Genomic DNA, 27,289 nt, shown 5'->3' with positions numbered 1-27,289 from the left:
TATCAAAATAGGACTTAAAAAGCGAGACTATTTTATTTATTAAATATTTTTCTATAACAAATGCTAGGTTCATATTATACAATTAATACTATATATTATTATTAAAAGGCGACTATAAAATGTCTTGTAAAATGTTTCCAAATACAAATACTTCGTCAGCGTTGCCTTCGATATCTATGCGTTTACATTATTTTGACGTATACGTGTGTGAATTTACATAACAAAAAACTTTCAAACATAAAATGATAATAAATATACACTGGTCCAAAAACCCGTCGAGTGGGCGTTTAAAAATAATCTTAATATAAAATAACAGTACAAAAATTTACAATCGTAGTTCGGAAAAGGGCTGTGGTTCGAGTTTTAAACGTTAAATTCGCATTCGATTGAACGAGCACCACCTATGTTTTCTCATTCAAAAGCAAATTCACTTATCACCGCCCAAAAAATTCGCGAGTCGCAAACGCCATCTATCAACGGCCACAAAACATTTTATTCTAGACGCAAACAGTCTTACCCGCACCCGCTGCCCATAATACTCGTAAACAATCTCAAAAGGTACGTAGAGTATTAGATTAAAAAATATATGGAATTGATAGAATTTTGTTCGGCGGTCGTCAGTCGTTTCACTGTGGATTTTGTCGCTATATGCCAAACAGCTTGGCACAGCAGGCGTTGGGTCAGTAATGATCAACATCCGCCGTCGGCGCAACCGAGTACACGGATGGTGGTCTGAAAATTAATAAATTAATGATAAGTAAACTAAAGCTAATTTGTAGTAGTTAAATTTAAAATTTTGTATGGAAATGACCAGGGGCGGATCTTGAATTTGTGGGGCCCTGGGCTAATACTGCTTAGGGGCCCTACCTAATTACTAAACTAATTGCCATTTTGACAAGAAACTGTTTTCTGTAGTGATGTAGGTATATCTATATTCTATACCAATATTATAAAGCTGAAGAGTGTGTTACTTTGTTTGCTTGTTTATTTGAACGCGCTAATCTCCGGAATCGGACCAGTAGGGTCCGATTTGAAAAATTATTTCAGTCTTAGATAGCCCATTTATCGAGGAAGGCTATATGCTATATTTTATCACGCTAAGACTAATAGGAGCGAAGAAATAGAAGAAAATGTAGAAAAAACGGGGATAAATTATTTGACAGGGCTTATTTGAACGCGCTAATCTCAGAAACTACTGGTCCGATTAATCTTAGCGTGATAAAATATAGCTCATTATAGACTTCCTCGAGAAGTGGGCTATCTAAGACTGAAAGAATTTTTCAAATCGGACCAGTAGTTCCTGAGATTAGCGCGTTCAAACTAACAAACAAACTGCAAATTCTTTTATTTGGTCATCGCACTGTAGGTCCTTTGTTAAATAGAAATTTATCGAAAGAACTGATAATTGATGATGACATTGTTGTCCTGTATTTGTTTTCTATATACGACATCCTTGAGAAAGAACGCTCTGCTCCCCGTGTATTATATTTCTCTATGGCTCTGCTTTACAGCTAGTGATCGGCATCGTTAAAAAATCTTGAGCCCCAATTTCACCAACGACTGTTAAAGTTAACGCCGGAATTAGTATGCCGTCGTTACCTCTTTCGATTTTCATATGAATGAAAGAGAAGACATTACATTTTAACAAGCTGTTAACACTAACAGACGTTGGTGAAATTGGGGCTTAAGATGGTATAGCAGTTTGGGAAAACATCAACAAGTTTCTTTTCATAAATTAGCCAAAAAAATTCACTGCAAGAGGTGTAAGACTCTGTCTTTGACTACAGCAGTGTGAATGCACATTTTCACTAAATGTTTTTTTTTTAATTCTAGATAATTTTTATTATTGACAATATCGTCTATTGGTTTCAGTTCGGTTAATAAGTTGTTTGTGTACCTGAGCGCGCGGCGCGGCGCGGGCAGGCGCGAGGGGCGGGGCAGCGCGGACATGCGCTCTGTGCTCGGCCGCGGCTGCTCCGTTTGTACTGAAACACATTTATGGGGACTTGATTAATTCATAGGTAGATTTTTAGGCAGACCGTTCGTTGGGTTAGGTTACTTAGTTGGGTTACGTCAACAGCCTAGCGGAATGAACTGTTGTTAATGAACTAATCATTGATTTGTCATTGCAACAGCTGATCTTTTGAATTTTGATACACTGCTCGTAAGGCAGAACTTCATTTTTCAAGGAAAGAGCAAAAAGGATGGTTTTTAACTTACTAATTATTATCGAGCCCAGCCTTAGTAAGGAGCATTGATGATTATGTAGCCGGTTTTATCTATTCAAGACAGAGGTTCCCAAACTGTGCGCCGCGGCGCCCTGATGCGCAGTGGAAAGGCAAGAGGGGCGCCGTGAGATCCTCCATCATTATCCATAGCCACAAATATTATAAAATAAAATAATAAAATTATGAATTATTATATACAAAGCAGGCAGATGAATAAATATTTGTTTATTATTATTTACTTGCTTAACCTAACTATAATCATTAGAGGTGTTTATTTATGTTTTTTTTTTTTGTAATAGGTAGGTAAATAAGGGCGCCGTGACAAAATACTGACTTAAAAGTGCGCCGCAGGCTGAAAAATATTGGGAACCCCTGATTCAAGATGTAAATCTCTAAAGATCTTTAGGGCTTATTCCGCTGTCCGCACTGCGAATTTTAACCGCGCGGATTTTTTCTTGCAATTATACTATTATAACACATTGAATCTTTTGAGACTAGCCGCACTGTCGATGGAAAAATTGTATGAACAAATTCGCGAGCATAAATATCGCGCGGTGAAAATTCGCAGTGCGGACAGGGCCATAAAACTATGCTGACCTGGTGGCGGACGTTGCACGGGCGCGGCGGAGCTGGGCCGGGATATTCGTAGCTGTGACGTCCCCGCTATGGAGTACGGCCGCGTCGCCGACGGCTGGAAATTATGTCAATTGAAATCTAAGCAAGAGTATTTTGAATGAAAAAAAAATCAGCTTAAGATGTTAATTATGTCAATTTTTTAAATCTCGTCTTGTTTGATAATGGAAGAAAACGAGCATTAGCCACTTTACATTCCCAGAAAATTAACCACAAAAACACTTTGAAAACGAAATTAAGGAGACAAATGGTAGGAGTAGAAAAGAGTAGAAAATATTACGCTAATAATGGAAGTTAGCCTGTGCAAACGTTCATTAAAAACACATATTTTTTTTGTTCGCTGAAAACTCATTACCCTTAAAATACATCAGATGAATTATCATGCAAGACAGACAGACAACATGCACAATAGGTACTTACAATAGACAGATGTGACCGCTGCGACGCCAACCCGTAGCCCGCGCCACTCGCACGATGCTTACACACACAATCCATAGATAATTAACACATACATGTAAAGCCAATCAGTATTACCATATTATATTATGTATTATCCTAAACACGCTTAAGCCAAATTTAAAATACAAATTTTAACAAAGGCAGATGAAGTGAAAAATGTATGCAATTTAAAAAAAAATCTATAAATGCGGTGCAAATTTTGTGCTCTCCTAATAAAAGTGCGTTTGTGGATTTTTGTTAAGTCGTTAATGCATTATGGCTTTTGCAACTAAGGTTATCAACACAAATCAAAGACCATAAAATTAGTCACAACTATAAAAATTAAAGAAGCAACATTTAATTATTATTTTTGTTACAAAGTTATAGTGTGAATTATGACAGAATGACTAAAAATTAAAAAGTGCGAGACTATAAATCAAAAATGTAGTAATTTCGAATGAAAGCTGCTTTGCATTCTCGTCCCAACGTAGTTGTAGTGATAGTATTTAATATTTATGTATTTGACTGACAAGCGAATGGACAATAGTAACAATCCAAAACCGTTAGAAACATGGTTGAATGAGGGTTTTTAACATTCTATTTGCCACCAGGTGCCGCTATATAGCCTTAGCCCGGGCGCGCACTAACGGCCAAACCGCAGCGGCCAGGTCACGACGGCCATCGAGATATAATATTACCTTAGTATGAAACCGCCATAGACCACGCGCAGCTGGCTGCACCGCGGCCAGCGGCCACACCATACTTTCGATGGCCGCCGCGACCTGGCCGCTGTGGCCGGCCACTAGTGCGCGCCCGGGCTTAGGCTCTATCGTGTCTTATGTCACAATATAAAAGTCATATGTCACGATATATAGTCATTAGTCATAACTCAAAATATGACTATTTGACACGATAGACCCTAAGGTACCTGGTGGCAAATAGAATTTTAAATCTTCTCATTGTAAAAAAAAACAAAAAGCATGCCACGATGCCACGTAAACACAGATGTTAGTAATGTAACTCACGTCTCTCGAGGGAGGGTTGGTGGAGGTCCGCTCTCGCCGGAGAGTCTCCGTGCCCTGCCGCACGAGCGGCGGCACTGGCTTCGGAGCTTCCGGTTCCTTCTGAAAATATATTTATCGTAAAATATACCCTATAACTCATATATGTTATCAATTAAATATGGTAGACAAAGATAACAAAAAATGTTGATCGAAAATGAAAAAAAAAATTGAGTCAAAGCAAGGCTCGAGCAAGTATATGAGTCAGGCTTATGCTAAGTACTCACATACGCGGCTCGGGCTTTCGTCCACACATTCAGCATTGCTCGATATTTTATTCTAAATCGATATATTTAATTCCATCGAGCCGGCTCGATGCGAGCCTTCGAGTGGCTCGATGCGGGCCTTCGAGCTGTCAGTTTTGCGGTCCACATAGTAATCATTATTACTCGATTTGAAGTATAACTATCGAGCAAAACCGCATGTGAGTACTTAGCATTATAAGCGCGGAAAAACGCAAATATCTATGATGCCATTTTCATCTGCTTTCATGTTCGCTACTGTTGCGTCCATTGCGTTTGATTTCTGTGATGAGTTGATGACACGTCGAACCACGACTTTCGAAAACTGACCAATGTGGCCAAGTGCAGCACTCACATGCGCGGCGACGGTGTAGGAGTCCCGGCGCTGCGGCTGCAGCAGCTGCGAGACGGGCCGCTCGGGCGCGGTGGGGCTGAGCGCGGGGTTGGACGCGTACACGCCGCGCCGCACCATCGGCCGCCCGACCAGCGTGCGCGACGCACTCGATACGGGCGCTATATATAATATTAGCATTCTTAATATTAAAAAATAAAAATATTTACACAGCGAATACGTTATTCACACTTGCCGTCCTTGTCTGTCAAGAACACACTTGAAGGTTTAAACAAAAGCGGCATAATATGTAAATAACTTATCTCTTGTGTAATTTTGTCGGTCAAAAGGTTTGTATTTAAACACAAAATATATTTTTGTAGAAATTGTGCCGTACTTCTAACCTCTGCATTTTTATATTACAGCTTCAAGAGTGGACGCATATACAGTGCGAAACGTGTAAACAAAGACCTCGCAAATTATGCGTGCAGACTTTGTGCAGAACTCAGTAATAGGGCATTTGATCTGATATTTACCCAAAGTACAAAATTATTTCGCTTATTAATATTAAAATATTCACTCAAATATCTTGTTAATTGTTACGACACTCAAAAAAATATAATTAATATTAAATTTAAGCATTTAGTAATTTTAATGCAGTTTATAAATCACACGGTTATAAAAAAATCAAAAGTTTATTATTTTTAGTTTCTTTATTACACAAGCTGCGTTTATGCAACGAAAAACGATTAATAGCCTTTTAGGTAGCTTTATTTTGGTACACAAATACCAGAGTTTATGACAACAATACAAATTGTCGGTTCTCGATGGTTTTTTTTTATTTGTAGTATATCGACATACAGTAGTATAGCTAATGAAAATGTGCACGCATCTTACGTTTATATTATGGATGCATACGCAAAATCTACTTGCAAACTACTTCTAGATTCTATGTATGAGTCGTGAGAATCGTATGAGTAAGGAGGTCCTATCCATACCTACTTCTTAAATTCAGTAATTTCATTTTTAAAAACATCTTACCAGGTATCCTATTGAGCTCTTTATGTGAACTATACTGTCTCAACTTGGAGGTCGGTAAGCCAGTCCTCCTTGGCACGGCATTTGGCGGTGGCATTGCACTGATTGTTCCTACAATTTTACCACACTATGTAAATCCAATCCGGATATATCAAACACGAAAAGAACACCCAATGTTTATAATGCGATTCCCATATCTAAATTACCTATACATAAGATTTCATATATAGTTTCCCGGTTTCACATACTGATATAATATATGTATTAGTGAATGGGAGATTTAGAAGTATTTTAAGGGTTAGGGTAACTTTTTATTCAAGCTTTTATGGAATGAGAAACTAAGAGCCAATTTTACCGACACCTGTTAAAATAATTGTTGATTAAACCATGTTATCTCTCTCATTTTTTATTTCAAAGGTGGATATATTATAGCATGATATGTTTTTTGATAAAAGATTAGGACTAGCAGGCATTGGTGAGGTTTGGACCTTGGTTGAGAAATCTAAGCATAGCATTATAATTAGTTAAAGCAAGTTATTTCTAATTGCTGATGATGTTATTACAAAATATGTTAATATACAAAATGTATCTATTGAAGCATACACCTACACCATGCGCATTTGACAACTGTAAAAATTATGAAACATCTAAGTATCTTTAGAAAAATTATTGTTAAGCATTCGGCTGTGAATGTACGCAAGCCAATACATACCTGCATGACCAGGGTAAGCCCGAGTTGGAGACTTTATGGTCTGTACCGGTTTCTTTTCGGGGCTACTCCTACCAGCCAATATATCTCGTTTGGCCGACGATTTCCTGATAGTCGCACTGTTTATCACCGTAGTGTTCATATCGTACGTTCTTTCCATTTCCGAGTCGACGCTGGCCGCTTTGGTTAGAACGTACGATTTATCGTCCATGTCGTAGATCGGTGATATGGTGTTGTGTAGATCTAAAAGGTTGGCTTTGGCACCGGCTTTCAGGATGAGCGGCGTCGACGCGATTTGATTACCTAGGAACGTAATAATTATACTTGTTACTCATGTTAGACCATACATTTTAATCCATACTAATATTATAAATGCGAAAGTGTGTCTGTTATCTCTTCACGCCCAAACCGCTGAACCGATTTGGTTGAAATTTGGTATGGAGCACAGACATAGATCAAGATAGATACCGCATGTGTATGTACTTCGCGTGCCATATCGCGTTCCCAAACGACGAGCAATGCTCGTCTTTCGAACATCTGTTCTTTAGTCTGCTATCAGAATCTGACGTCAATCGTAATTTTGAAAATGCCTAAATGCCTTAAAGTGCCGTATTGAGCTGTAGAAATTTAAATAGAAACGTTGGCCAAGATAATGGACACGATTCCTATCATCGGTACGTCACAGTAGGTTGGAAAAAAGTGACACGCTCGTTTTCATACAAATGGAGCGACATGCGGTATCTATCTTGATCTATGTCTGTGGTATGGAGATACTTTGAGTCTCGGGAAAGGACATAGAATACTTTTTACGATAAACGAATGCGGTGCCGTCACTGTACTTCAAACAAATTCTGCTTACATTATGCCTCTATTAGGTTCACTCCAGCTGTACTTACGTGGGTCGATGTTAGGTTCCGGCACGCTGTCTGGTGGACTGCTGGAGCTGAACGTCGCCGTGTCCGTGCTCTCGCTCGACCCCACCATGGCACGCTCCTGTAGACCCCACTCCTGAAATATTAAAAGCAATTTTTCATATTTATAGCATTCCTGAAATAATATAAGCATTTTTATTTAGCTAGGGCGTAGACTGGACTAGACAGAGTTTGGTAAGTTTTTCATTTCGCAAAATAAGGTCAAATGTCATCAAATTAGTATTACGTTTTCTCTTACATTTTATATATGAAAGGAAGAGAAAACATGACATTTTAACAAGCTGTTATAACTAATAGAATTAGGTGAAATGGGGCCTAAGGCTCGCAAACAGAACTTATTGCCCGCTATTTTGATTATTAATAATATACTAATATAGCAGAAGACTAAAATTTTCTGAACAGTTGAGTAAAAAATTACGCAAATTAAAGAATATTAAAATAAGCATACATGGTTTATAATGTATCACGTTTCATGAGTTCATACTCCATAAATACTGAATTACATTTATCTCAAAACCTAGTTTTGAAAACAAGTTTTGAGATAACACATTTTTAGAATTTATTTTATATTGCAGTGTATACTTACATCATGTGTAACTTTTTCCGCAGAATCTATGAGGTTGAGTGTAGCTGAATTAATGTCTATGATGTTATTTTCATCCGGTTTCATGTACACTACTGTTGCGTCCATCGCGTTAGATTTCGGCGATACCTTTTTGAACGTGGCATTTCTCTTCGGCGTCTCTCTTACTTTCTCCTCATTTCTCTCGTAGTTCACAGCTCTTCTTCTCGATAGCAATTCGGATACGTTCTCCATCGTTTTTCTGGGTACTGTTATGGTTTGGTTCGGTAGCTGGATGGTTTTCACCTGAGCATCCTGATTGGGGGGCGGTTCGTTGGGTAAAGCCTTCCTCGCTAGGGACAACTTCTGTCTCGCCTGTATAATCTCATTCAGTTCTTGCTTATCTAGTGTAATGTTTAGACTATTTTTGCCCGGATCCACTCCTTTCTGTACACCCATGTCCTTGTAAAACGCATCGTCGGCTTCGAATGTGGCATTCAAATTCTCCTTTTCGGCATCATTATCCAATTTATATTTGTTGTTGGAGTAATGCAGGGTGACCGTTTCGCTCATGTCTCCATTGAGTTTAGCCTTCGGTGTCAACTTGCTCTGCTGTGCTAAATTGCTATCACAGTTCTCGTTTAATACTTTGACGTCTGTTTGGCACGGCTCCTCCTTCGACTTGATGTAGCTCTCCGAGTTCTTTAACGAATCCCTTTTGAAGCTGTTGAATAGTTGGCATCTGGGGCGAGCGGACAGAAGTTTTTCCGATTGCTCCAAATGTGTGAAGGTAGTTGAGCTGAATATGTTCGTTTCGGGCTGTTCGGGTTTTAGTTTGGAGTGGCTGGAGACGATGTAGGAGGAGTTGACTGAGCTAACTAGGCTTGGTGGGAGGGAATCCATCAGACTGTCGTTGTCTGGGTACGTCGTCTGTGAGAGGAAGCTCGTACTCATGTCCTTCTCGTCGAGAATGCTGAGCGTCATACTGGTCATCATGTTGGGATCCATACTTTCACGACCAGATGCTGGCAACCCTGAAATATTCATGTAAGCGTTAAACGCTTGTTTCTTAAGACTAACAATAACATCACTACGAGTTGATTCACAATCGTTCGACTCGTATTAGAAATCTTTCTGCATTGTTATTGGTCAACGCGATGCGTAGCGAGCTTTTATTGGATGTTACGTAGGGAAGGTGTCCAATCCGAGATAAATATTGCAGTGATCGAAGATTGTAAATCAAAATAAGGCTTAGATTTAAGTTTATAAATATCGCTAGTATAATATTAATAATTATTATAATTGAATATTACTTTGACACATTATTTCCTGCAAAATCATTTTACACTGTAACATAATATATAAGTAATCATACCTGAATCCTTATGTGAGTGTAAGGACTTCCGGCTCTCCATGGACTCGGCGTTGAAGTTGCCCGAGTGTTCCATGACGAGCGAGGAGACGAGGCTGGGGGGCGACATGCGCATCAGCGACTCGCCGCTTTGGTACATGTTGAGGCTGCCGCTCTCGTGCATCATGTTCATCATACCCCTGTGAAAGAAGTAATGTTCTTAAAACATTACAATATTTGTAGTGATTATTCTTACTAACATTATAAATACTCTGTCTGCATGCCTGTTTGTTTGACGGTCTGTCACGTCTTCACGCTTAAACAATTGTGGGCGACATCTTAAAATAAGTAAATTACCATTATTATTAGGAAGTGATTAAATTATATGCCATGTTCTCGTGTGAATCAAAGCAGTGTCTGTAATCTGTATACCTATCTGACTCCAAAAAAAAACTCCAACATGTCTCTGTATATTACCTATCTGTTTAGCTGAGTTTCTGTAACATCTTCACGCCTAAATCGTTTCGGGCCACATCTATTTATAAAAAAGCGGCCAAGTGCGAGTTGGACTCGCCCATGAAGGGTTCCGCAGCAGTAATAGGGTTTGTTTTAATGAAATTAAAATGTTTTTGATTTATTTTTATATTTCAGTTGATTTAATGAAAATTAATTTAAGGTTTACCATTTATGACGTATAAAAAAAACTACTTGCTAGATCTCGTTCAAACCAATTTTCGTTGGTAGTTTTTATAGTAATGTACATCATATATTATTTTTAGACTTATCATGCCCCTACTTTAGAAGTTAGAGGGGGGTGGGGCACACATTTTACCACTTTGGAAGAGTCTCTCTCGCAAACTATTCAGGTTAGAAAAAAATGACATGAGAAACCTCAATATGATTTTTGAAGACTTATCCATAGATACCCCACACGTAAAGGTTAGATGAAATTTTTTTTTGTTTCAGTTGTACAACTATGGGGACCCCTAAAATTTCTAATAATTTTTCCATTTTTGTATCAAAATCTTAATGCGGTTTACAGACTACATCTACTTACCAATTTTCAATAGTATAACTCTTATAGTTTCGGAGGAAAGTGGCTTTGACATACGGACGGACAGACAGACAAACATGACGAATCTATGAGGGTTCCGTTTTTTGCCATTTGGCTACGGAACCCTAAATACTAGCTGTTGCCCGCGACTTCGTCCGCGTGCACTTCAGTTTATAGCGCGCGGTGTCAACAAAATTGGTGTCAAATATAAAAGCTTTTTAAAACCCTGGTACCCCTCAAATCAAAATACCCAAAAACAGCTGTGCAGTGTGCACATAATATTTAATTTTTTAAATTAAACTTTTTATACCAAATTTGAAAGCTTATTTAGCAACTTAGCTGCATTACACAACTTTAGCTTTACCCATAAACTATTTAGGATTTATTATTGGTAGGCTGTTGTTTCTTATATCTATGTTGGTAGGTGAATTATTTATTAACGTGTGTAACAATCGAAAGAATCGAAAATTTATCTCAACAATCAACATGGTAGTTGGTACCACCTCTTATAGAAATACGTATGAGCAAGCGATAGCGCAATCTAGGCGACTCTTGGCGCCATCTGTTATGAGTTTTGGAACTAACTTAATTTGAACAAATTTAGGCATAACCCTTTTTTCCAGTTAAAAAGTAGCCTATGTCCTTTTTCAGGCTTTAGACTATCTGTGTACAAAATTTCATTACAATCGGTTCAGTAGTTTTGGCGTGAAAGCGAGACAGACAGACAGACAGACAGAGATAATTTCGCATTTATAATATTAGTATAGATGATGACAATAATTATCAAGTGATTTAATTCTATGTCATGTTCTCATGTTAATCAAAGCAATGTTAAATTATTATTAACCTGTCTCCATCAAGACGTGTTAATTTAGATTGAGTGTGTACATACTACGTCTACACGCTGACAATTCTATTACTTCAACAAAACGCTAATAAAGTTCTATTAAAATACTTGCAAATATAGTAATTCTTGTTAATTTTCAAAATACAACATAAAAATTTGGTTAACATAATAAAGGACATTAGAGCTAGACAGTATCGGCAAAGTAAGCCTACTACGAAACCGTTTTGAGACTCAAACAATCGGACGAGAACGCTGCGTCCTGCTCTAACAACGTCATTTCACGTTTGTTAGAGTAGGATGCAGCATTCTCGTTCTATTGTTTGAGTCTCAAAACGGTTTCGTGGTACAAGCCCAGTATCGGTTCTCACTGATTGCGATGACTAGTGATTGGTGACTCATCATCACTCGTCGGATTCCAGATTGGTCAATATTAGAAGCTACAGCTTAAATAATGCGAACCTTAGAAGGTTGCATTGTTTAAGCTATAGTATAGCTTTGCATTGTTTAAGCTATAGTATAGCTTAAACAATGATGATATTATGGATTTAACTGTGCGTATAGCTGCTATACGCACAGTTAAATCCATAATATCATCTTTCTTTACATTGTCCAGTCTCCTAAATCCAAAAGGAAACAGAACCTATAGGGCACAGGCCATGGCGAAACTTTTCGTATCAACGTGACCTTTCCTGAAGAATTAGTCATAAACGTGCAATCCAACATTTTTTTGTGATTCGGTGTGTGTTTTAAAATTTACTTTATTTGATACTCACTATTCAGAGATGGATCTATAACCTTCATTGTTGGAAATTAATTTCGATACTAGTTTTGTGGCCAGTAGCGTGCTTCAAATTTTATGTCACGTGCCTCTCGTGGAACGCGTGCCATTGGTTAGCCATCCCTGGTCTAGGTTCTGTATTCTCTAGTATCTATGTCTAGGCCGCATTATCACTCACTTGTTGAAGGTGTGGTGCAGGTTATGCGCGGGCTGCGACAGGTCGATGTTGATGGGCTTGAACGTGTGCTCCGCCGACAGCCGCGCCGAGTTGTCCGCCGACACCAACGTCACCTCCATGTCTTCCAGCTGGGGAAGTCGCGGAATTAGTGATTTATACATACGAGTAGCATGTTGATATTGAATATTGATGTATTCATTATTTGGCGTTCAGGCTACAGGCCTCAAACATGCAAAGAAAAAAATATTAGAGCAGGAGTTTCCCAAAAAGTTGCGATACAGGTAACAGCAACGTATTGTGTTGTTCAACAGAGGTGGTAGGCCTTATGTAGGCATTCTAAAAGTGTTAATTATTAACCGATTTGGAAATAAAATATTTTTCATTTTCAAACATGCGCAATCAGAAGATACAAATAGAATTTAACTCCGGAACCTAAGAATTCATATAAGTAACATATTATAATAGAACAGTGCACCGTATCTAATAGAAATAGCTGATGAATAAAAATAGTGGCTCAGTGCTTGGGCGTGTTGGCAACGCTCATGCCGGGAGTCGCGGGTTCGAATCCCGCCGACGCGACGGAACAAAAAATTTTCAATGTTCCTGGGTCATGGATGGTGTATTAAATATGTGGTATCATATAATAAAAATCTTAAATATATGTATAGTATAAAAGTATTAAATATATTTCCGTTGTCTGGTACCCGTAACACAAGTCCTTCAGGTACTTAGCACGGGGCCAGACTGACGTGATGTGAAGCGTCCATAGATATAATTATGACAGGACCCGGCCCGCTGGGTCTGTGTCAGTCTCCCGCGTGAATTCATCATTTGAAAAAAAGAAAAAAAAGTAGCTCTACGCTACGCACCGACACATCAAAATTATTATTTATGTACTTAAAGGTCTGTCCGTTTACAAATATTTTACCGCTAACAGTACCTTTATGCCAATGATATAAGGATCACAATTTTCATCACTCTATATCAGGGTTTCTCAAAGTGGGGTACGCCATGCGACGGAAAGGGCTTCGCGACAAAATTTACGTAATGGAGGCTTGATAACTGGCTGGAAAAGATGGTTGGATTCGTAACCCGTTTGCGGTCACAAACGAGAGCATAATTTCTAGTTTGAGTGTCAAGCAACAGGAGTTACTATTAGAAATGTCCGTAGCTCTTCAAGCTGATTTCAAAAGGATGTCTTTGATAGATTTTTGGGCAACTAGATAGGTAGATTATTTCAAACAATCACGCAAAGCGGTGAATTTCCTTTTTCCCTTTGCTACAAAATACTTATGTGAGAGTGGGTTTTCACACCTGGTCATGATAAAAACTATATACATAAATGGACTTGATACCGAGTCAGAATTAAGGTTAAAATTGTCTAAAATTACTCCTAACATTGATTCCATTTGCGACAAGAAACAAGCTCACCCATCACATTTATATTAGAAAGACATTTCTTTTGGCACTTTATGTACCTTTTATTCAAATAAAAACCTTTCATTAGTTAGTAAGGGGTTCGCTGTCACCTGGAAATTTTGACAGGGGTTCGTGGAGCCGAAAGTTTGAGAAACCCTGCTATATGAACTCCAAGGTAAAGGGGCATATAAATATAGACTATAGAGTATAGCTATAATGATAGACGTCCCAGACATGTCGGGTCCACGTCATACGATACTCGTGTTATCTATCTGGATGTTCAAAGACGGCCATTGTTGTTTGTTCCGGTCGGGGAGACATCTCGCTGGAGTGCCAAGGTTTGTGGGTTGTGTCAAAACACTCCTTTGTTTCCTTTTGATAGAGAAACAAAGTAACAAAGTAGGTCAGAGCTGGAGGCTTTTTAAAGGGCCGTCCGTAAAAGAGGACGTGTCTATACTGTGCAAAAGTACCAAACGTAATGTTAGCTGCCAAAATTTTAGGAGATTTACTAGCTCAAGAGTCAATAGCATAGAGCAAGCGCATTTAAACTTATTGTCGGTTAGGTGTGCTGCGTGAGGTTCAGTGAATGGCAGTTAGGTGTGAACGCGACCTGAAAATCTATCCGATTCATAAGAACCAGAAATCAGCATTTAATATGAACCAATGGACAAGCCATCTCAACGATGGTTTATCAGCTAAAGTCGTGGTAGTAATGAAAATTAAAGAAAATAAGACGGACAAAGCATTCGCAATTACTTTCATTCCAAGAAAAACCTTAAGTTTCTAAAAGACTTGAGCTTTACTATAGTAAAAAAGCTCTATTCTCTAGAAATTAGCCGAGGGAATCACAAAAATGTCTTCGTACTCTCAAGCGAAAGTACATTTTCCTAGATCAGCTACGGGAAATATAAAAATATCTCGTCTCTAGTGAATCAGGGGTGACGGCCAAGGTCCGGTTTCTCATCGATCATGTCAATTTGGGACACTCCTCGACATTACACGTTTTTAATCAGTTGATTAGTCGACTTCGATTTATTGGTCGCTGATCGTATCTGCGATAACGGTATTTGCGAAGTTAGAGCTACCGTTTATTACATATTTCAGATGTTAAAGTCTTCTTATTAATTTAGGCCCTAGGCATTTAGGCAGCAAAAATCTTAGTCAAAGTGCCTTCTCTTTCATAAAGACGAGGATCGACCCCTTATACCTTGCGGAAGTGGGCCCTATGGTCTTGTTAGCTTAACTATTTTATATGATGATCATTTACTTTTCTTACATAAACTAAGCTGTAAGTTGTAACGCTCCTAAATATTTTATTATAAAATGCTCGCTATCATTTATAGAACAGAATGCGGCCATTAACACAAATGAATGTGATTTATTTATGTAGGTGGTAAAATTATGAATGAGTGTTCTGACGTCGTTAAAACGAGTCTGAGGTGTAAGATAGCGTATGATGTAGGTCACGAAATATTCTCGACTTCTAGCGCCCGACTTCCCGAACTAACGTAGGGTTACCACCGCATTTGGTAGCATAGATATCATAGCATTTATCTAGAATCTAGATAAAATGACATTTATAATAATTAATGTCATTTTATCTAACCCTTAAAAAACCCTTCTTTTTAACATTATAATGTTAAAAAGAAGGGTTTTTTTAACTTTAAAGGTTAGTGCCTATTATATATATATATATATATATATATATATATATATATATATATATATATATATATATATATATATATATATATATATATATATATATATAAAGTTTTACTGGGCGGTGGCAGGTCAATTCTGAAAACTGTTTCAAATTTATCTGTTGATATTTTTCTTTATTATCCTTTATATATTTTTGTATTTATTATATTTTAATCACAAGGTCGCACAATTTTATCGGACAAACAAATGCGGATTACGTATTATTGGTTCCGTTTTTAGTTATTTGGTAAATTACAGCGCTCTTCCTACTCCCACATACAAAATAGATGAATAGATAAAGCTAAAGTGGTATGACTCAAGTATTGGTAATTTCTATTGCCCTGTTGCGTTTACTGTCCAACAATATTATATTTTCTAAATAAAAAAAAATTGAAAAAAAAAATTGTACAGTACATAAGTTAATGACGGTTAATTTATGTTTTATAAATTATTTTAAATGTACAAAAATTGCTTATTTGTTAAGCAGTGGCTTAAAAAAGAAGCAATTAAACTTCAGGCTACGCAAATCGTTATAAAAACCCTGTTTAATTTTAGTGAAGCTATGACATAATGCAACAAAATATAATAATAATGTGTTTGATAATAGTACGATAATAGTTGCATCAAACTTCCCGGTATGTAAATATATATTTTTGGTACAAGAATTTAGTGTTCCAAATTCCAATTTCATTTGGTGTCGTACTTATGAATTCACAGGAATCTGAATATTGATATTTAGTACCAAATATTTGAATACTTGATTTAAAAAAATACTTTGGGGCCAAAAGACAAACAATATAATATTAAGCCATTAAATATACATGATACTCATTGATTACAATATTATGATTTATGACCTAGCTTTTATTGCACACTTTATAAAAAAATATATTTTCTCATTTTGACCCAGCACTTGAATGAAACGCTCTATAAATTTTACTACGTGATATAATATGTTTGAGAACTACATAGAGTTGGTCATAGAAATATGTATAAGAAGTGAAACGCTCTACTTAATTCTTTTATGACATTCTTGTTTAAACACCTTATTAATATATGATAATTGTTTGCAGACAGCTATAAAACTGGCAACTGAAATAAAAGCCAGTGGACCGACATTATTCCTAACTAGATGATACCCGCAGCTTCGTTGCACCAATCGAACGGGAACCGTACACTTTTACGGGATAAAAGTATCCTGTTCTTTCCCGGGACTCAAAGTATCTTCATAACAAACCGGTTCAACGGTTTGGGCGTGAAGAGGTAACAGACAGACAGACACACTCGCGTAGCTTTCGCATTTATAATATTATAGTATGGATCTTTCATCAAAATGTCATGCCTTCTTCTTTCATTACTTAGAAGAACGAAAGAGATTAAATTCAACGAAAGAGATTAAATTCGTAATCCACGAATCGACGACGAATATGTACAGTGTCGTTTGTCGTAAGTCGTAATATCTATGTCATAACTTTTAGTATACTTTTGATGACTATATTATAACGATGCCAAGGTCAGTACTTACTTTATTAGATACTACTCTAGATATCGTAGGTAATTCGTATCAGTCGTGTCATAAAATATTTAGGCTTCTTGTTTCATCAATACTGCGAGACAGAACTATCTCTATGAAATTAGACAAGACATTTCAAAACTCAATAGGTACTATGAAACAGAACTATAAATATGAAATCGAGCAAATCGTAGTAATAAAATAGAAAGGCAGGACAAAACAAAGGTTTCTGATAAGTGAGATGACGCAAAAACGACCATCAAATACAAAACAAACGACATTAGTAATCAATGTTCAGGAGTGGCAGCAAACGAAGCGAGTCTGATCACTGCAGAGACGCCGTTCAATTAAAGCACATAATACTTATTGTTTATCGTCTCGTACTCATTGGCTCATCTCCCAATAGGTCGACAGTTATATCTTAGACGACATAATATAAATTCGGCGAGGAAATAAACGACAAGACTCTCTTAAGAAGAAGAAAAATCAAAGGTTATAATTATTATGGATCCAACATAAAGAAGGAAGAATTATGAGCTCATGCAAAAGCTTTAGGTAAAGAAAAAAATATTTTATTAGTAATCCTAAGTAGTTGCAAGCATAAAGTTTAAGCTCCAACAATAGGTATGAACAAAAGCATAAATATTAATGAAGGCCATCCGCAAGAGATAGGTAGCCAAATTAGAGGCTAGAATGCCCACGTTGTATGAAACTTAAATGAGCTTAGAGCTTGTACGAATTATGGAATAGCAACAAAAACAAGTAAGAAATACTCTACAGTGAGGATCCAAATTAATTTTAATAAACAAGATTAAATAATCGGCCAAGTGCGAGTCGGACTCGCGCACGAAGGGTTCCGTACCGTTAGAGAGCAAAAATAGGCCAAAAATAGAGTTTTTTGTATGGGAGCCCCCCTTAAATTTTTATTTTATTTAAATGTTATTAATAATTATTAAATTACATACATATTTAATGCCTTTGTGAAAATTTTAAGTGTCTACCTGTTGCCATTATTGATTTCGAGCAAAAAAGGCCTAAAAATCACGTTTGTTGTATGGGAGTTATTATAGCGGCAACAGATACACACAATCTGTGAAAATTTCAAAAGTAGACATCTGAAATTGGTATAGCGGTTCTTGAGATACAGCCTGCCGACAGACAGACAGACAGACAACGAAGTCTTAGTAATATGGTTTTTACCCTTTGGGTACGGAACCCTAAAAAGGGGAACACACGTAATCGTCGTGTAAGTAACATAATATAAATAGCTTTCCCTGTCCTATGCACTAACCTACTTTCTTAAATCAAGGTTAAGTGTAATCATATGCTTAGCGGGCATATACACTTTAAAACACACGTTTTAATTTAAGTCTGCTATATCGTAAAGAAGTTGAAACGAATCTGAAGAATATGCAAGTCAAGTCCCATGATTATTTCGAAGACTTTTGTCCGTTTAAATTACTCTATCACTGTATTTCAGTAAATTTTGTTTACATGTACTTAGGATAAGCCTTATACCGTCAATCGGGCGGTGAGACGCGACAACACTATAATAGAGCTAAAACAGTTTAAGGGACGATTTTCAATATATTTTTTTCAGAATTTAAATTACTATATTTTTATGTCTCGTGTCCCGTTTAAATCTTGAAAATCGTCCGTTTCTTGACCTAGACCCCCTTAATGTCTAGATTACGAATTTTTCCATCCAAAAACAATGTAGCCTACTAGGTCTAGCATTGCCCGATATATGGATTATCATTTATCATGTACGGACCCAGTAGAAACAGAAATGATTACGATATCAAAATATCCATACCTGCGGATCATCATCAGGTGCTATGCTTCGTCGCTTGCTCGCGTACTCCTTGATTGCATTACTGTTGTCCGTGTTGGTGTCTACATTGAATGTCTTCAGACGCAGCATGGGGCTGACAGCCAGGGGGTTGTTGTACTTGTTGTATGTGAGGTATCTGTTCCCCTGGCTGAGGGGGTTCGGCGACAGTGATGGGGGGTTCGAAGAGACTTCCACGATGCTCTGAATGGAGGGTCTCTGCACCCGTCGCTTCGGTTTGACGTAGGTGCGAGAGTCGAACTTGTGTCGATCCGGTAGCGCGACTTCATCTGTAACAAGGAGTCGGATTTAGAAAACATTTTCAAAATCATATTCATTGTCGAAAAATAGCGATAAAAGAAATGATCTCAAGTTGAAAATGAATAATCTTATTGATCAGATTTTTGCCCTGATGAGTCCTCATAAGCTTAAAAGCTCCCCATTCATTATTATTTCACCATTCAAAAATCACGCCTCTACTCCGACCATAAAACTTATCGAACTTTTAATCCTTTTCTAATAAGTACCGATCTCTCATAAGTCGTATGTCGTCGTAACATTATGGAAACACATTTCTATGCGGAAAACCGCAACAATGAGCAATAAGAAAACACTCTGTTATAAAATATAACAGAGAGAAATTGTTCCGCCCATTGTCTCGATCGAGATTGATTGGAAGATCGATCTATAGATTGGATAACAAGAGCAATTGATACAAGAAAATCTAAGATCGTCTTCTTGATAAATCGTCGATCTTAGAGCTGCTGAAAATTAGAAGTAGCCAGAGATAGAACAGAGAGATAGAGTGAGCAGAATTAGTATAATATTCTCATTATACCGTTCTTTACCGTGGGTGAATATACCTAAGTTATCTCTCATGTTCCTTCGATCGCGGATTCTTGGAAATCTATTGTTCTCGCGACCACATGTGGCCGCTTGGGAGTTGAAGCGTAGTAAGCGTAGACACAAGAGGGCCACAGAAATCAGATTTATTACAAGCTAGATGACGTCCGCAACTCCGTTGCGCCAAAATTCGTTTATGGCTCGGGAGCCGTAGTTTTTTTCGGAATTAAAATTATCCTATGTCCTTTGCCGGGAGTCAAAGTGTCTCCATACCCAGCAAAATCGGTTCAGCGGTTTGGGCGTGAAGAGGTAACAGACAGACAGGCAGACACACTTTCGCATTTATAATATTAGTTTGGATGTATGGATTTACATTGATCTGTAGCACACACCAGAATCGCCGGATTCCATGACTGAATCAAAACTCTATCGATGTGTTAACAATACGTTCAGGACCAGAATCCAGTAGCTTAGTTATATCTAAGCAATTTCAATTACAAGTTTCAATTCAGCCCAGCATCAAGTATCTGGCGTACTACTGTATCAATACTTCACTGCATATATACTGTACTGTCACAATAATTAATGTCAGCAGCTAGAGATAACCGTGCAAAGGTGAACGCACGGCTAGTTTGGGCCAGCATGACAGTGGCGATCGGTGGCGACGCGTGCCGCAAATAGAACACTTCCGCATATTATATAACGATAAACTACAATATTTGTTGATACGATTGTTATTTGGGACTATAGGATGCAATGGCCTGTCTTGTCTAGCCTGCTTTGACCATGGGAACTTTTTCCCATAGAAGTAGAAATAATAGCAGAAAGATGATAAAAGGCAGACGTAGCTGACTCCTCAAAATGATAAAGCAGATTTGAGAAACAAAAGAACTATAACGATTGATACATATTGCTAAACTTTTGCACTTCCTAACCAGTGCAAAATCAGCCAACGATAGTTCCTCTTGACAAAAAATACTAAATAAATTCCATTTTAATTAGCTTAATTGGCGTTACCAAAATATAAATCACCGTCCACGGTTGATGAATCTATTCGACAGGCAAATTGCGAGGCGAAAAGAAAGTGAAAGCTGGCTAGCTCCGATTCTGTATGTTAATCGATGCGTGGGCGCATACTGTATTGATACACAAGGACTTATTAGGCCCTCCTTATCAAAGCAAATCCATAAATAAGAGCGCACGTGATTCAATTTAATTATTGTATTGGTTGAATTGTGATTTGTGAATACAAATACTGCATCCTTATGACACCTATTTCTTTGGAACTAACTAATTCATGCTTGACGCTTAGTAAACATTACATTGTATTCTAAATACATATAGATTTGTATCTGATCTGCTACAATATTGTTTGAATATAAGCAACATTTAAGAGTTTATTACCTGAATGTAGAGTTACTTTGAATTTTTATCACAATAAACTGCTGTGCTCCGAAATGTCTTAAACAAACGAAGAAAGGCCAATAGCAACATTCAATTTTAATTTGGTAGGTACTAGGTACCTGTACCCGTATCATTGAATGCTCTCAAAACAAAAGATTTAAAAGCCTATTGTTTTTGTCTCATTACAATTCTTCTTAATAACATTCGAATAAAGTTGAATGACATCGACTGGCCATATTTTGATTGTAAAACAGTTAGCTCTACGTATTTCTTTTTGCACTTTTATAAATTGGCTGATCCAATTTTGATGCGATGTTTTAATAAAACGAATGAGCACATTTATTTCAAGGTTTTGTGATTATATTTGTGTTCTAATTAGATAATTTTTGCAACTAAATAATAATAATCAATAATTTACTCCTACTTGATAATATAAATGCGACAATGTCTAAATACCAGTCTGTCTCACAACGCTTAAACGGCTAAACCGATTCCGATAACAGTTGCGCAAAAGATAATATTTTGGTTCGGAAATGACATAAAAGGAGGAAAGACAGGCAATGTCTTTTGAAGACTCGGCGACTTGGAGGAAAGACTCGGCAAATCGGAGGAAGGGCTCGGCTAAGGGAAAATACCCCGCAATTTCCCACAAAATGTATAATTCTTTAAAGATTGCGTTCAGAGCATACTGCATGCAGTTTAAAGAATCCCTCAATAACCGGTCACAGTCACACGCAGTGCCTTAACGGTACTCAATACTCGATGATGTTGCAGAATCGATATAAGTGATTGTAAGCCTGTCTATGCATTTCACTAGTAGTGGTATAATTGGATTAGTAATCTCACTGCAGCTTTTGAATTGGCTTAAAACTTTCTTATTGACTTTAAATTTTGGTTTTCACAAGCCGAAACTTTTTTGCCGGTTTTCTGGTCTTCGTTATTAGGATTAAGTGACTGTCAAGTGCAAATAATCAGAATGCTTACCGCACGAAAGTCTTAAATGTTATAAGAAATTTAGTTTAGCCGAGTTTATAAGAATTCAACGATCTCAGAGGAAAACGGCACATGCTTACAGGCGTAGCTTAGGGCCAGATTAGACCTACCGGTCTTTATGGTAGAACTTTCACGGTAGTTACTGACAATTCTTTAAAGGCTTCCAGAGCTAAAACGGACTTAACTCCTAGAGTTCACAGGTGGTGGGCTTTCCTTCAAGCTTTTGACTTTGACATACAATGTGAGTGACATACAATGAGTGGCGCGACTGTGCTCTCGGCCAATATACGTCAGTCTTCAATCTTTACTACGGAAACTGATATTCGAATTATTCATTTCCGGTCAGATAGCATAATTTCTAAACAAAATTTGTTTATGCTATTTAGTGTGAACTAAATCCTTAGATGTTGTCACGTTGAGCCCACGATAGGCTACCCAGCTAAGCCGTGTTTTAATAGTCGGTGTCAACTCAACCCGATTTATTAATTTACTATGAACAGAAATTAAAAGTAATATAAAAACAGGGCAAACTCTTAGATCTAGAGAGAAGCTAGCTTTTCTTCTCTTCTTTCTCACATAATATCCTCTGGAATATGGGCGGGGCATCGACTAAGAAAGGACTCAAGTCTCAAGGGGTTAAATAGGGAATAAATATTTATTTGCCAGGAAATTAATTTAACGCGGACGGAGCCGCTGGATGAAGCTAATTAGAAATAAAGTAGGCAATATAAGTTACATTTACAGATGTAAAGGATTCCACATTTAAAACCAAATGTAGTCTAGATAGTGACGTAATTTTTACGATATAAAAAATATCACATACGGTACGAAATTCTCATCCGCGTGATACAAACAAATACGCTGATGATGTCAACTCTTAAAGTATTGATCGTTTACAGTTAGAACATCCTTTACAGATTACCTCAACTTGTTTGTTGAGTTTAACAACTTTACGACATAACTTTAACTTTACATTTTCCAATAGGTACTTTTTATAATATTCTCTTACAATGAGCCTTTAACAGAATTTTCACTAATGGTGAGTTCAGAGGTATGATTTGTGAATGAGGGTATCGTCTGAATAGGACGCGTCTCAACAATGAAGCAAAACGAATTGGCTATGGTACACAGAGCATTCAGCATAATAGATCTTATGGACTTATACTATTTTGCTCCATGCAGCACGAGCTTTCAGATAACAGAAAAAAGATGCAGCTGCGATCAATAACAAGTTTAACCACAGTAACTTACTAGTACATTAATTACGGTGTATTGGGTAAAACCTGCCATTTAAGGCCACCGGTGGGCGTCGCGTCGCCTATCGCAAACTTGTCAATTGCATTGCTATGTTGGACAAACTGGGACATTTCTATACTAGGAGGCCATGGAATTTAAGATCCATTAGGCACGTGCTCTAATGGCCTATTTGCTGACGTGGTCTGTGGAACAGGATCACTTAGGCGTGTGTAGAATAAGCGTATCCTAAATTCCTAGTCTACCTTTGACACACGAGAGGGTTGGTTTCCAGACATATTATACAGACGCTCGTACAGTGAAGGCAAACATCGTGGGGAAATTCCTGAAAATACCCTTTCACGGTCCAGACGTAAGTATTGAAAAGTTTTGAGAATCATTTGGACATTTAAAATAACCTGTCGTAGGCACATACAGTATGTAAAGAGTGATTTCTACGCTCGGAGAATACTACTGTATAAAATATGCTAAAAAACCACGCACGGATCTAAAAGCCTTAAATTATCCTGAGTTCGGATAGCAGAATCCTTAGGAAAACAGAACTAAAATTTACCTCATAGAAAGTCTTTGGATAATTATTGTAAATACTAGACACCTTAAACTAGGCTGCTTGATGAATAGCTATTACCCCCACACTTATTGGAGGTGAAACCGTGAATTCCGCTAAAACGTACTATCCGATTACGGCAAATTGAACGTATGTTTTTAAGAAAATCACGAGAAGCGGGAAAGTTGAGAAGGCACCAAAAGCGATCCTCTGGATCCGCGCCGAGGAGCAACACACGCACACATTAGCGTGAGCTTGGATAACTTGAAGTAGCAAAACAACCAAGGGCTTCATTTGACGCCTCGAATATATCCATATTTGGTTCGAAACTGTCACACTCAGACAGCCTGTGATGCTCGTGAGAGAGCATGCGTGCGACATTCGAGTCATGAGAATATGCCCCTAATCTATTATGAGCGCAGTGTAAGTGATGTAGCGCGTAGAACTTGCTCCTGTGTTGAGCAAGTTTGATATCACTATCACGGACGTGGCCGATGTTATAGTAAATTATGGCAGCTCCTTGAATCCCATCGTCTCTTGCGTTCATCACAAACGCTAGACTCAAGACCGGAAACTGACGACATGGCGTCTTAGGAAATATCCAATGAAGATATGCGTTTAATTGTTCCGATTTCCTGATTCCCTCCTTATACGTCTAACCTTGTACTGGATAACGGTACGCGTTGCGTGACCGGGTACGCTGAGGCCACTGTCCAGCTGATGGGACAATCCGCAATTAAATAACATTTTCTACTACCATTGTGAATTGTTTTTTTTTTTTTCACATGATGATTTGTCTTTGACTAGCATCATTGAAAGTAAGCATTAAAAATTCAATTGACGCATTTTTAGCTTGTGAGGTTTAGCAAGATGAGGTATCTAAGGTTCAGGGCATACTGCAAACATTTTGTTGACTTGTAGACTTACAAAAGAAAAAACCTTAAAATAATATACAGTACAGTTAGTGGATATTCAAATTGGCCAACATAGAAAAACAGGGGCAGGCAGGACAGAGGCAGACCATATTTAGCTACTTGACTTAATGCCGAATTTATATTTTTCATGAGAGTAGTCCAGTTTATTTCCACTGCTCCATAAAATCTGTAGGGCCTCTATAGACACTGCATTTAACAGCCTATATATAAATGCAGGGCTGACTTGACTATTCCCACTGCTATTTGGCATTCTAGTATTCCTGGCATACAAAGATTGACAATATATTAATCCAGTGAATTTTTAAGTCTCAGTAGTTGCCTACGTATTATGTAGGCAAATACTGAGACTTAAAAATTCACTGGGTTAATATAATCATAATAATCCTTAGTGCTAGAAACTTGGAATTTAGCATACATTATTAGTATGCTAAATTCCAAAAGTTTCTACCACTAAGGATTTAGTATGTCTATGCGATGATCTAAAATCAATGCCAATCAGCTCTAGTCGATAAATTTTCTAGGTATTGTCAAAACAATATGCTAATAATAATGCACATAGTTTCCAATTCATATCATAAACATGAAAGTTTATGAGAAAAGATGTTTGTCACTCTTTCATACAAAACAATCAGCATATTATGTTGATGTTTGATGATTAGTTTCAGTTTTTTCCAGCACCGACTCCTCATAATTGAGATGAAGTATGTTCATACTTTTATAGAATTCTGAATACAATAATAATATAATCAGTGTTATATTTTCAACTTTGTTTGCACTGAAATTCAATGGGTGTACCTGTATTTTGATGAAATAAAAACTATTCAATATCCAACAACCCAAAGTATCCTCATACCAAATTACATTCATATTAGGATAAACTGTAAAGTTTGATCAATGAATTGGTAACAGATAGGCTCAATTTTGCCCAAAGTATATCCATACCAAATTTTATTGATAGCAGTGTAGCAGTTTGAGCATAAACAAGTCATTTTAGTCTGCTTTGACGCCTCAAGCCCCAAAGCGGTCACCTGCGACCACAATAACAATTGAATAGCATTATATCTGGTTTTCCCATGATCGATTAAATTTAGGTATTAAAATTAATTAATATTATAAATGTGAAAGTGTGTCTGTCAGTCTGTTTACTGTTATCTCTTCTTTTCTATTGAAATTTGGCGTGGAGATACTTTGAATCCCGGGAAAGGATATTACTACTTTTATCCTTGAAAAATGTATGGTTCTCACACATAAACAAATTGGGTAAACAACATCTTGTACATAATATTTATGCAATCAAACATGACAATAACTAACCTTTGAGCAGACTATCGAGCAAGGTGTACAGCTCCTTCTCCGTTTTAAGATACTCCTCGTCTTCATTGATCGGCCAATCACAAGCTAAGTTATATTCCACCACATCTACTTTATGCCCAGAGTCATTTGGAGTTGTGTACAACCTAAAATAAACCAAGAGTTTCAAGTAGAAAAAAATTGTGAATACACGAAAATAATACAACCCTGTTATAATAAAGGCATTGATAAAAATTTAATAAAGATTCAACCATGAAAAAAATTATTGTAGTTTAACAATTATTGTACATTCAATTTAGTATAAAATAGGTATAGCTTTTAAATACTGGCTGCATCAAACGTCAAGTACAAATAAAACAGCAGATAGTGGGTCAAAAGAAAGAGCGATAGTACGAAATGGGATTGTTAAAAGGATGTGATTAGTATTGTTGTAGGTCTTACCAAGTCTGATCATCCGAAAATTCAAGTGATTCCACGTCAATTAGATCAGAATCAATCATATCTTTGTTTATATTTTGATCCAACTGATTCATAATATGACTAAATCCAAAACATTAATTTGGCACTTTTGACAAATCACTTGTAATTTTTTCTTGCAAGAACTACATTTAACATATAAATTATCACTTTTTTGGTACAAATACGAATAAAAGATAGATAAATTAACAAGATTCAACACGAAATCGTCCCGACAAATTTAATTTGGTACTTGACATTTCTAATGCATCTGCTTGGCATCTGCCAAGTGCCATCTGCCAAAAAATGTTGAAACATGACTTAACTAATGTGGCCTCTACACGACGGGCTATCATGGACAATCTAGAATAGCCGTGTACGTACTTCGTTTCACTTTTCAAGTTTCAAGCAGTGTGTGAGCTGACTGTCAACTTCAATATGAGTGTCATATTTTTCTTATATCTGAAAAGTGAAACGAACACGGCTACAGTTCGACAAGCCTTTATTTGAATGTGGCGAGAAAAGGAACTAATTACCTACTAATTACTAAACGACAAACGCTTCTATCATAGAAAAACATCATTTTGACATGTGTTAGACATTTCTCCTTTACCAGCAGCGCTTTCGTCAATGTCATCCACGTTCAAATAAAGCCTTGTCGAACTGTAATGTAAAGTAATGCGCTCGCTTTCCTCGC

General features: G+C 37.2%; 1 protein-coding gene across 4 annotated transcripts; it reads right to left on the bottom strand.

The window, feature by feature from the left end:
• Positions 1-26,864, bottom strand: LOC121726057. 4 transcript variants are annotated; one of them, XM_042113278.1, is made up of 16 exons: positions 26,578-26,864; positions 26,140-26,282; positions 18,835-19,139; positions 12,383-12,510; positions 9,550-9,725; positions 8,870-9,208; positions 8,199-8,836; positions 7,577-7,688; positions 6,684-6,983; positions 5,975-6,082; positions 4,958-5,115; positions 4,325-4,423; positions 3,282-3,338; positions 2,826-2,919; positions 1,898-1,985; positions 1-732 (listed from the first exon to the last, which is right to left on the bottom strand). In XM_042113278.1, exons 1-16 carry the CDS (start codon positions 26,667-26,669, stop codon positions 681-683), a joined length of 2,889 nt encoding a protein of 962 aa, XP_041969212.1. In that variant the 5' UTR covers positions 26,670-26,864; the 3' UTR covers positions 1-680. The 4 variants fall into 4 exon arrangements, with proteins under 4 accessions (XP_041969212.1, XP_041969211.1, XP_041969213.1 ...); XM_042113277.1 differs by having other exon boundaries at positions 8,199-9,208; XM_042113279.1 differs by lacking the exon at positions 3,282-3,338 and having other exon boundaries at positions 8,199-9,208.
• Between the last annotated feature and the right edge of the window lie 425 nt (positions 26,865-27,289).

The sequence above is a fragment of the Aricia agestis genome, chromosome 4 (assembly GCF_905147365.1).
Source record: "Aricia agestis chromosome 4, ilAriAges1.1, whole genome shotgun sequence".
In the NCBI taxonomy this organism is placed as follows: domain Eukaryota; kingdom Metazoa; phylum Arthropoda; class Insecta; order Lepidoptera; family Lycaenidae; genus Aricia; species Aricia agestis.
Note: the sequence above shows the minus strand (reverse complement) of the source record. Positions and strands in the feature narration are given on the sequence as shown.

Excerpts from the sequence above, each read along its gene's own strand:
- LOC121726057 (XM_042113277.1), bottom strand. The coding sequence starts at position 26,669 with ATGAATCAGTTGGATCAAAATATAAACAAAGATATGATTGATTCTGAT. Across the intron at positions 26,283-26,577 it reads TTTTCGGATGATCAGACTTG|GTTGTACACAACTCCAAATG; the intron begins GTAAGACCTACA and ends GGTTTATTTTAG. Across the intron at positions 9,726-12,382 it reads CTGCACCACACCTTCAACAA|GGGTATGATGAACATGATGC; the intron begins GTGAGTGATAAT and ends CTTCTTTCACAG.